Genomic DNA, 12,346 nt, shown 5'->3' with positions numbered 1-12,346 from the left:
CATGGGTCTCATTGCTGAAGGCAGATTAGGATATTCAATTGACTTCTTGTTTTTGGCAGAGAAACCAGACACATTAGTCAAACAGAAATAACAGTCCGTCACATGGTCTTTCTGTTCTCGCCATATCATCGGAACAGCAAATGGCATCGTCTTTCGAGTACCTCTGAGCCAGGCTCTCAGACTAACAGCACATGTCGCACAGCAAATGTGAGGCGCCCATTGCTTGTCTTGATCACCTATTTTGCAGCCAAAATACAGATGATAGGCTTTCTTTACAAGGGCAGTCATCGAACGTCTCTGAGGCGTAAGTGTATATTCCCCACAGATATAGCAGAATGTGTCGCGGCTGTTACGACACCGACGAGACATATTGCCCGACACCAAAACGTCTATAGCATCAAGCTTACTTACTGTTATATTGCTACAGCTACTATACTACTATACTTTACTATACTGATACTATATACACACACGGACTATCTATATTAACCAAATGAGCAGGATCGGTGTATGGAAGCCACCATTATAGCATGGTGAGACAGCGCAAGCTCGTTCAGACCTGCCCAGACATGCCCAGGATGTCATCTTCCATAAAACAGCTTCCAACCTGGCTAGATTTTATGCATGGACATACCCAGGCGGCACAAACCGTTGTTGATAAGACACTTATGGGAGAAAAAATTGTTTGCATCCAAATATAAGAAAAAATCACGACAAAATTGAAGATTTCTCTGAAATGGTACGTGATGGGTAATTTTTGATGTAATATTCATGATCAGCACCCAAAATTCTATAAGAAACACCCAGCAGTGTTCAGGAAGCAAAAACTTTGTTGTGCAGTGAAATCAGAAATGAAAAAGAAGGTATATACTTGAACAATTTTCTCCAGATGAAACTTGGTACTTTGAACCCCTCATCAAATTCGGCATCACTTTCCTCAGATTCTTCTGCCATCTGGCGTCCCTCTTCATCCTTTACTTGCCTTTTTCTCCACTTCCTACAAAGAAATAAAACAAATCTCAATTATTGTGTTCATATAGTAGAAAAGCCAACTTTGTAAGAAATCAGATCTCCTATGGCAGTCCATATTTTTTACATCAGTTCACCAAATGAAGAAATTTCATGTACATTGCCAACAGAATTTAATTGTGAACTTTTCCTTAACAAACAGTCCACTCCCTTGAATTTCTGTATGCCTTTAGTCAATCAAGTGTTTTAACTCAACCAATAAACTCAATATAGAGTGTCCCGCCTGTCCAGGCTTCTGACCACAGCTTCTGACTCTTCAACACTGACCATTTCAAATATCCTCTCCCCACAAAATATGATGCAAGCTTTACTAACCTACCTTAGGGTACTCAACTGCACAAGAACTCCCATCCCCCATTTCCTTCCCCTCCCCGCTTTACCCTTGTGCATATATATCCCCTCATATACCATTTACTAATCTCCATGTGTGTCACTATTATGTGTGTCTAATTATAAAATGTACAAAGTGCACAAACATTTCGCAATGCACTGTCAAATGTAAGACAACAAATAGCAGACTGAGCTCATATACTGTGGAAACTGAGATTCAAGATATTTGACTGCTTATAAGAGAATCTGCATTATATTGAATCAACAGTGAAATATGCACCAATAAAAAACCTGGAGTACATTCCTCAACTGTGCTACAGTCCCATGTTATATGGGATCTTCAATGTACATGTACTTCCTTACCCCAGTGAAGCACATATTGGGTATAGTGTTCATGTATTTTGAATGATGGAGGATCAGTTCTCCCTACTTCAGAGAGTCTCTGATTAAGGCCAAAAGCAATTTACTGTGCTCTTTGGTCCCAAGAGCCTATTCTCATGCTTCCCATGTTGAGGTATATAATTCACTTTAGCAGAAAAGCATAGAGCATGTGTGAAAACAAGGGACAGGTAAGAACACACCAAATGGTAATGCTGTGTGCCTGCCTGCACATGTGCTTGGCTCTACAGCTGCTTAGAGAGCACCACAGAACGGGTGGCTATTAATATTTCATATCATTTTTCATTAAAGCAGGGCCTACATAAATTCCGGCTGCTACACATGCGACTAGTGTTTCCTCATATCCATATTTTATTGCTTAAATCCCATCACAAACCCGTTAAAACTCTCATTTGTCTTTATGAATCATGCATAGAGCACAAGCCCCAGTGCTGCTTAACTGATCTGTAGAAACAAAGCAAACACAGAAATCATATTGCCTCAGCCTGGGATGCAAAGGAGGCAGTAACGACTTGTTACCACACTAGAATCGCTGTAGGCGGCAGATAAAGGGAGGACAGAGATTTCCAACAAGCAAACTGAATGACATGCACTCACACAGGAAGTAAATAAGAGCGGTAGGGACTGCAACTTGCATGTAACCATTCAGTTAGAACATCCAGGGTGGTTGTATAATTTTCATTACACTGTACTGAACATGAAATACACAGGTACGTGTATACAATCTCATTAATACCTACAGCAACAGAGTATAGAGTCATTTGGTGTTGAGATATCAAAAGGGTGATAGTAAAGAAGCGTTATGGTCTTAAGACAAAATATACTAAAAAAAAAAAAAAAAAAACCAACCAAAAACCCTCCTTCCTCCTCTTTCCTACTCTGTGATTTCTTTTATGCACTGCTTCTCTATTCCAGTAGACGGCAGCAATTGTGTTTCTAAGCCTCCAGAGATGCTTTACTGGCTCTTAGGCACTGGAGTGGTGTGAACATACCTTATTGAGCCTATAAACAAGAACGCAGCTGGTGGGAAGGAGGACCAGACACAGAATGAAGTAAAGCAATGCAGTACACAGGGACAAGAAAGAAATGCACACTTAGGATCTGAAATGTGTGTAGAATTGGGGTACCCTTTATCTGAGTTCTACCTGCTCCTTCACAACCAACCTTCTGGTCATCACACTTGCTTCTAACCTTTATTCAGTTCTTTCCTTCTTCATTTTATCTGTGTATTTCTCCTCCCGATCCAGCTATCACATTTCTCTTGCTTCACATAAAGTCACAATAGGGGCACATAGGACACATATTCTACAATATATGTAAAGTCACAACCAAATCAATATAGTGATTCTACTATAATGATTTGGTTGTGACTTTACATATTATAATATAGTGTGTTATATTGTGAATAGATATTGCTACAATATATTGTATATGACAAGTCCTCTTCATTCCCTGAACCCCTTTTAAAAAGAAAGGAAGCACATAACAGGAGAAGAGAAACACAAACTGCAAAAATATGTTTAGATTCTGTCCCTCCATTTTGCAGTCTCTCCTCCAACTACAAGGGAAGATGTTCACCACTCCTTGGCTGTTCCATATTGGTCATTGGCCAAAAAGTCACCAGATTCTGCAATAACCTTGGGACAGCTGCATTCCTATTGCCAGCAGCAGCATTCAACTGAGGTCTACAGCCACCATTTCAGAATTCAGTTTACTCTTGGCAAAATTCTGCGCAAAAATTTTGAAAATTCTGCGCACAGTATTTCAAAATTCAGCAAAGTTTATTTGTATTGTTTTGCATAGAATTCTCCTAGCCTGAGGCCTGAAATCCCTTCCTGCTTTTTTCCTCTCTCAGGTTTCATCCTTCTCAGGTCCCTCTTTCACTCCAGCTGCAGTTCTGTCTCCCTCTAAATCCCATCCCTCTCTCACTTGCACCCTGAATCCCCTACTTAGCCCCCCATAGTCTGGAATTGTTCTCTCCCTCTCTTCCCTGGCTAAGAATCCTTTGGGTCCGGTTGGATTTTTATCACAGTATTTATCATCATTGTACTTTTTTAATTGAATTTTCATGGTTTTATATGTCAGTGTTTAATAAATTATCTCCAGAACATCTGTATCCACAGTTTTTGTTTTCATCGGTGGATTGTTTTCACTGTGGATCTTTGGGTCTCCCCATTTTTCTTTGTTGTGATGAAAGCCAGCATACCATATGCCCAATTTTTACGTTATCATCAAATATGTAGTAGTACTTTGGAATATGAAAACAAGGCTGTGGGGCTGAAGAAAAAATTTGAACAGAGGGGTTACCCTAAAACTGTGGTTTCTAGGGCAGCCAATTGGGTCTTGTTTAATCCGAGAAGAACTTTTGAGTTATCGGGAGCGAGAACAACCGATATATGTTCTTCCTTTTGTATCAAAATATATGTGCCTGTCCAAACAGATTCAGTCTCATGGGGCTTTATTACAGATACATCCATGCTTTGCAAATATGCAGATACTGTTCGCCTATGGGCAAAATAGTAATTTATGGGACCTATTATGCCCTAATGTTTTGAGACATACGAGTTCTAAGGGGGATCAAGACCCTTTTGATAGGTCACACAAGCTGTGTAAAGTGCGCCATGTGTCCCATTATGCTGGAGATACAAGAGTTTGTGCATCTTTCATTGCACAGGACATTTTGTCTGAGAAGTGATACCTTATTCAGTGCCCTTGTTTGTTGATTTATGTGGAGCAAGCATCTTGGATGCTTGAACCACAGTTGTTTGAACTTATATCATGTTTAAAAACACGGTGTTTAGAGGAGCCTTCGGTGTCCCACTGCTTGGAGCAGCATCATGATTTTTTTTTAAACTCCGGTGTGTACTTTTGGAATATTGCCTGCAATCAGTAAGAGACTGGCGGCGTCTGGTTAGGCAGAGAAAACAAAAATGGATATATTTATTGGACTCTGTGCAGCCAAAGGGCTTTGAATGTGAGTATTGAATGGATAACCTCCTTTTAAAAAAATAAGCAGTGGTTTGCAGCCAATTGAATGTGAGCCCAGAAGAAATCTGGATTGTTGAATGAGATATTGGCATATGAGACAGTTGCACCTCTGATATTTGGGCTTTTTGTAATATGTGAATGGACGGTTTACTAAGGTGCCCATTGCTGTAATTAAGAACAAGCCAGTGAAACCTTCTGTGGAACTTTGCACAGTAAAGCTGTGCAGTTTGACTGACCAGCCTGGTGTTACAGCATTGGAGTGGACTGCTTACTATGGTGCTGTGAGCTGCAATCAAGAGAAGCCTGGTGATTGCTGGGGGAAATTCGACACTGCTTAGGCTTAAGCTCTCTCTGAGGAGGTGCTGACTTTTGAAGTTGATCATGAGGAATGGCAATTGTCCTGCAGAACATTTTTCTAAACTTCTTGTTAAGATTAAAAAGAAAAGTTTTACCTGATATAAGATTTGCTGAAGAGCCAGAAGGGGTGGTAACAACTAGTGATTTCTCTACCAATGACTTAATGAATTGTGACGGCTGATTGGTTGTAAGCACAAGGGTGATGGTGTTTGTTTTTCTTTTTATAGCTGCCTGTAACCGCCAGTGCCATGTTTGAGCTGAGATGTTCCTGATTGCATGGAAGAGGACGAACCTCTGACACAGCTGTTTGGTGAAACGGGGATTCACTGTCGGGTGGTGGGACAGAGCAGCGCACCAGAAAAGATTATTAAGTTGATGGACTCACAGGTGCTTTGAAGTTTGCAGCTATGCCCCCCTGTTGTTCTGTTTTGATCCTTGCTACTATACATGAATTGGGAACTGAACATTATGTGTTGAATAGAACTGTGTATGAATATTAGAGTGGAAATGATTCTCTCCTTGAAGACTGGGGCCCAGATGCACTAAAGCCAGCAATCGTCGCTAAACCTGTTTTAACAGATTTAGCGACAATCGCATTTGCCTACCTGATGCAGAAAAAGGCTCACTGCCTGGTTTTCTGCACGATTGCTCATTCCCCGATCCAACCATGCAAATAAGCTGATTAATATTAAAATGCCTTGTAAACTAGTAGAGCGACTGATGCTCTAATATAGCTGCCCAATGAACTAAAAAAAAGTGATCGCTTTTAGCGATCCCCCAAAAAAGCGACTAGTCAAAACCAGTAACTTACCTAACTTTTTTTAAAAAATAGGCACAGATGCTGTGTGTGTTACGCACGCACAATATATGAACTATTAAAAACAAACAAACAAAAAAAAAAAACCAACCTCCCCCACCTCGCTGATCCAGCACCATAAACCAGAAAACGGCAGGAATGCCCACTTCCTCCTGCCATGCTGAACCCAGCCACTCACGAAAGAAAATTGGCAGGAATGTTACCCTCCTGCCAACAAAGGCCCACTCCCGTGCCAGGCATGCCCCCCCATAAAAAAAAACATCCCCTATCCTCCCCCTTGCCCCCCCCAAAAAAAAAAAAGACAGGAGGGATACCCACTCCCTCCTGCCACCAGAGGTCCCCCAAACCCCCCCACCCCATACAGTTTTAGAGAAGTTGGAGCGGGAGGGAAGCTCAGTCCATCCTGCTTGTAGGTCTGCCAGGTCAAAATGGCATGCTTTTCCTTCCCTGGTGCATCATGGAGGGAGGGGCCTAAGGCTCTGGTGGCTTAGATGCCTAAGGCCCTTCCCCTTGGACCCTTGAGCCAATCAGGGCCTTACTCCTCCCCTTTTTTCCCCGGGATAGAGGGAAGAGCCTAAGGGGAGGGGCCTTAGGCATCTGAGCCAGTCAGGGCCTTAGCCCCCTTCCCCGTGCATCACATGATAAACCGGGTAGAGAAAGGCCCACCTTTTTGAACTGGCAGGCCTTTGAGTGGGATGGACAGCTTCCCTCATGCTCCAACTTCTCTAAAAAGTTACCGGGGGGGGGGGGGAGGAGGGAGTGGGCAACCCATCTGCCTTTTTTTCAGGGGGAGGGGGATGTTTGGGGGGGCACCTGGCGAGGGAGTGGGCCTTTGGTGATATGAGGGCATGGGCATCCCTCCTGCCAATTTTCTTTCATGGGAGGGTTGGCAAGTGGGCATTCCTACTTCCCTTTTTGCTGGTGCAGGAGGGTAGGAACGATATGTCGGGGAGAGCCATCATTGGCAGGGGGGGGTTATTGTTTCTTTTTTAATGAGATAGATACTGTGCGTGTGTAACACGCATAGCATCTGTGCCCATTAAAAAAAAAAGAAGAAAAAAAAAAGGTTTTCTGCCCCAAACAGTTGAGTGGCAGCAGGCTGCTTTCAGGGTATCCCCTACCTCTCAGCTTTTCAGGCTTCCCCTGCCGGCTCTGAGCATGTGTGAGAGTCACTCTCTTAGCGATCATCAGATGCAGAAGTTGGGAATTACAACTAACATCAGCATGAATCATTTGCATGTAAACTTTTTAGTGCATCAATAGCTCTTTCTGAATTGGCCAAAAAAAATCAAATTGGTGCAGACCCACATGTTATTATCGATCTTCTTAGTGCATCTAAACCTGGGACTTATAAGCAGAACATTGCAGCTTCTTTTGGACTATTTAACTAAACTAAACTAAACATCTGAAAACTTGGCTCTTCTTCAAAATGTAACCTCTCCCCCTCCCTGGTACTCTAAGCCCTAACCTTTCTTCATACTCACTTCTATAATTCCATTGGAGTTCCGTTCTATCCCAACCCCTGTAAACTGTATCGAGCTCCACATTGTGGGGATGATGCGGTATATAAACCCAAGTTTTAGTTTAGATCCCACTCTTGAAAGTCTTATAAAATGAGCTTCTTGTGTGTTGAATGACTGGAAAGTTTGTATCATAAACTTGTGATTTTGGTATGAAATAAATAGATTTTCATGTTGTAAACTTCTCTTTTAATTGTTAATATATTTCCTTCATGCTTAGAAGATATTAATTTAAACAATGCATTAAAATATCCTGATTTTTCAATGGACGAGCAGAGTGAAGAGTGGAAAGAACATAAGAATAGCCTTACTGGGTCAGACAAATGGCCAACCAAGCCCAGTAACCCATTCTCAGTGGCCAATCCAGGTCACTAGTACCTGGCCATAACCCAAAGAGTAGCAATCCTCCATGTTACCGATGCAGGGCAAACAGTGGCTTCCAAAATAATGAAGATGAAAACGTGAGGCAAATTGGAAAATCCCACAACAAGTATAGACCTCACAGGTTAGGGTTCAATTTCAGAATGGCACAGGAGCCCTCAATAAATCAACTCATAGTTATTCTTCTTGGGCTCATATTCTAGCCTTCTGGTTAAATGTAGCTGGTGTGCTTACATCTGGATGCCTATTCTTCCAGTTTCCTAAGGTCTGCCTGCAATTTTTCATAATCTGCATGCATTTTAACAACTTTGAATAGTTTAGTGTCATCTGCAAATTTAATCACCTCACTCATCATTCCAATTTACAGATTATTTATAAATAAGTTAAATAGCACCAGTCCCAATACAGATACCTGCTGAACTCCACCATTTACCATCCTCCATTACCCTCTGTTTTCTATCTAATAACCAATTCCTTATTCACAACTGGACTTTGCCACCTATCCCATGACTCTTTAATTTTCTCAGGAGCCTCTCATGAAGAACCTTGTCAAAAGCTTTCTGAAAATCTACATACGACAACAACCAGCTCACCTTTATCCACATGTTTATTCACACCCTCAAAGAAGTCAAGCAAATTGGTGAGGCATGATCTCCCTTGGCTGAACCCATGCTGAATAAGCCTCATTAAATCATGTCTGTCTACATCAGGGGTGTCAAAGTCCCTCCTCGAGGGCCGGAATCCAGTCGGGTTTTCTGGATTTCCCCAATGAATATGCATTGAAAGCAGTGCATGCAAATAGATCTCATGCAGATTCATTGGGGAAATCCTGAAAACCCGACTGGATTCTGGCCCTCGAGGACCGACTTTGACACCTGTGGTCTACATGTTACACAATTTTATTTTTTAAAAGTGTTTAAGCCCGTTGCTAGAATAGATGTGTAGACTTTTAGCAGAATGGGGCACTGAGGTGTTTTCTTTCTCTCTCTCCCTGGCCCCTGTCTGTTTGTCTTTCTGTCTCTCTCCCTGTCCGCTGTCTGTCCGTTTCTTTCTCTCCCAGCCAGTTGTCTGTCTTTCTTTCTCTCCATACCCCCCTGTCTTTCTTTCTGTCTTTCTCCTTGGCCCCATTTCTGTCTGTTTTTCTTTATGTCTTTCTCCCTGCCCGCTGTCTGTCTTTCTTTCTGTCTCTCTTTGCCCGCTGTCTCTTTCTTTCTTTCTGTCTCTCTCAGGCAAGATGTCCAATCACAACTCTCCTCCCTTTTACCTCCAGCTCCTTGACTTCCCAGCAAGCGAACCCAATCATGTTCTCCCACGCCCAGCGGCTACCCTCGAGCTAGGGAAACCCCGCTAGTCTCTGTCTGTGCACCTGGCAGTGGTGCCTTGACCCCTAGAGGCCTGGACATTTGCCGTTTGTCGAGGCACAGGCTGGCTGGGGTGTGGGAAGCCATTGCCGCATATGTGCATGAGGACAGAGGCTGGAGGCCAATGGAGAAACCGCCACAGGCTCCGACTGCGCATGCGGCAGCACGAAGGCATGGAGCATGGATGCACAGTTTCAACTGTGCATGTGCATAAGGGCTTTATTATAGCAGATCATTGTTTCCACCATTTTGAATAAGAACATAAGCAATGCCTTCGCTGGGTCAGACCTGAGGTCCATCTTGCCCAGCAGTCCGCTCATGCAGCGGCCCAACAGGTCCAGGACCTGTGCAGCAATCCTCTATCTATACCCCTCTATTCCTTTTTCCAGCAGGAAGTTGTCCAATCCTTTCTTAAACTCCAGTACAGTACTCTGCCCTATTACGTCTTCTGGAAGCGCATTCCAGGTGTCTACCACACGTTGGGTAAAGAAGAACTTCCTAGCATTTGTTTTGAATCTGTCCCCTTTCAACTTTTCTGAATGCCCTCTTGTTCTTTTATTTTTCGAGAGTTTGAAGAATCTGTCCCTCTCCACTCTCTCTATGCCCTTCATGATCTTGCAAGTCTCTATCATATCCCCTCTAAGTCTCCTCTTCTCCAGGGAAAAGAGACCCAGCTTCTCCAATCTCTCAGCGTATGACAGGTTTTCCATACCTTTTATCAGACATGTCGCTCTCCTCTGAACCCTCTCAAGTAACGCCATATCCTTCTTAAGGTACGGCGACCAATATTGGACGCAGTACTCCAGATGTGGGCGCACTATCGCCCGATACAACAGCAGGATAACTTGTTTCATTCTGGTTGTAATACCCTTCTTGATTATACCTAGCATTCTATTCGCTCTCTTAGCGGCTGCTGCGCACTGTGCCGTCGGCTTCATTGTCATGTCCACCATTACCCCCAAGTCCCTTTCTTGGGTACTCTCATGCAATAATATCCCTACCATTGTATAGCTGTACCTCGAGTTTCTGCTTCCCACATGTAATACTTTACATGTGGGAAGCACTGAATGGCACTGAAGTAAGGTTTACTGGTCTGAAATTTCTCAAAAACTAGAGCTAAGAGAAAACTGGTACCATTTTTGGAATCAGCAGGTCAAATATACCCATAAACAGGTACCAAAATGAGTGTTGGCCAGTGTTATGGGTGTTCATTCATGGGTACTCAATCAGTTTTATATGGGTTCCTAAAACTTTAAATTACACGCAATCATTTGTGTAAGCATATCTCTCCAAATTAACAAACACTTGCTAAAAAATGTTCTTGTGTGCATAAGTCACAAATGTGTGAACACACATGAAAACTGAAAACCATTAACCCTTTTACTGGGAGAAGGAGGAGAACATAAGAACATAAGGAGGGGTGTCATGCACATTTCCAATATGTATATAATCTAAGCAAAGTTAGTTGTTGTTTTTTTATTACGGTTATCGAAGCCTTGAGATCACCAACAAAGATTTTAGATAAGCCAAAAAGCCTTTAAAAAATTTAAGAGGTCAAGATCCATAACTTGATCCTTTCAGTATTTCTTTGATGAGTTTAGCTTCCCAATGCATGACGCAGAAATGTGTTAAACCTTTGACAGCACCATCAATCGTCACAGTTAAACAAGTTCTTTCACTGGATTACATTGAGACAACTCACTCATGTCTCAGTTAAGTAAAGGAGGAATCAAGTACCAAAAGCAGCAGTTTAATGAGAAACATTTGATCATACACACATGCAGGCACCATGCTGAGCATTTAATATTGCTTGCATTCTTGTACAGCAATATGATTTTGATTTTAAACAGTTAAGAATCCCTAAAAGGTTTTTCTCATTTACTAGATTGAAGTATTGAGTATTTCACTTTCTTTCTCTGCATTTTTATTGCCTATCGGGTAGGGTTTAATTGATACATCCTAGCTGATGAAATTCAAGCTGTCAGGCACAGGGGCGCATCATGCTGTAAATTGAGATTGATACAGACAATTATACACTAGAGCTTGGAATGAAAGGTGTGTTCAGAGTGAGAACAAAAATCTGTCTTCATTTACGTCTTAGTATTGTTATTTTAAAGAGCAACAATATGATCTCTTTCATAAGGACGACGTCAAAAAAAATAAAATCTTACCCATGTGCTTCTGTTCTGCAGTGATAAAAAAGCATGGTTTGCAATATTATAAACATTTTTCCTATATATGACCTTATTTCAGAATAATAAATATGCGCCCTTATAAAACTTCCTCATTACTTACTGATGAATTTTGTCTACAGGTTTATTTACTTAATATACCACTGTTTCATTCGACAGTGAATTTTAGCGGTTTACATTAAAATGAGCAATCACAAGAAAGAACTCCATAATTAAACAAAAGCCCATCCAATACACCTCCCCAAAGAGTACCCAAAATAGGACCCCCAAAAAAACTTAGGCCCCCTTTTATCAAGCCGCATTAGGATTTTTTTTTTTTATCACTGGCTGCTACGGTAAAAGCTCTGACACTCATAGGGATTCTATGAGCGTCAGAGCTTTTACCGCAGCAGCAAGCGATAAAAAACCTAACACGGCTTGATAAAAGGAGGCCTTAGTCTTAATCTAATTCTCTCACAATTCTCCAATGTTTTTCATCCTTCCTCTAGTACAGAGGTCTCAAAGTCCCTCCTTGAGGGCCGCAATCCCCAATGAATATGCATGAGATCTATGTGCATGCACTGCTTTCAGTGCATATTCATTGGGGAAATCCTGAAAACCCGACTGGATTGCGGCCCTCAAGGATGATCCCTGCTCTAGTACAATTCTATAGTCCTGTTGGAAAAGACTGAACTCTGGAAGTATACAATGACTAATGAAATCTATTATATATACATTTTTTCTCCTAATTAATTATCTAACCACTCAAAAATTTAGAAATCTCAGAAGTCTGAAATGCATACACATCAGCAGTTTAAGGTTTATGGTTATCTTTCCACGTGCCTTCTAGTCACACATAAGATAAGTAAAACCAAGTTTATCTCTTCTCACTTTTAATCCACAATAAATTCTGAGACTAGCACTGTTGACAATTCTCATGGGACGAGGTTAGCCAAAATAGGGCATCCTGGCAAAAGAACATAGATGGTGTTG

The 12,346-nt window shown here is 41.8% G+C and overlaps 1 protein-coding gene across 6 annotated transcripts in view; it reads right to left on the bottom strand.

The window, feature by feature from the left end:
- ERCC6 (ERCC excision repair 6, chromatin remodeling factor) overlaps positions 1-12,346 on the bottom strand; it is a 200,914-nt gene that overhangs the window by 136,028 nt on the left and 52,540 nt on the right. For all 6 annotated transcript variants that reach the window (XM_033941635.1, XM_033941630.1, XM_033941634.1 and 3 more), the window contains one exon: positions 872-997. In XM_033941635.1, the coding sequence (XP_033797526.1) occupies positions 872-997 (126 nt within the window). The remainder of the gene's footprint in view (positions 1-871; positions 998-12,346) is intronic.

This window comes from Geotrypetes seraphini, chromosome 4 (genome assembly GCF_902459505.1).
Source record: "Geotrypetes seraphini chromosome 4, aGeoSer1.1, whole genome shotgun sequence".
NCBI lineage: Eukaryota > Metazoa > Chordata > Amphibia > Gymnophiona > Dermophiidae > Geotrypetes > Geotrypetes seraphini.
This window is presented reverse-complemented; position numbering and strand designations above follow the sequence as displayed.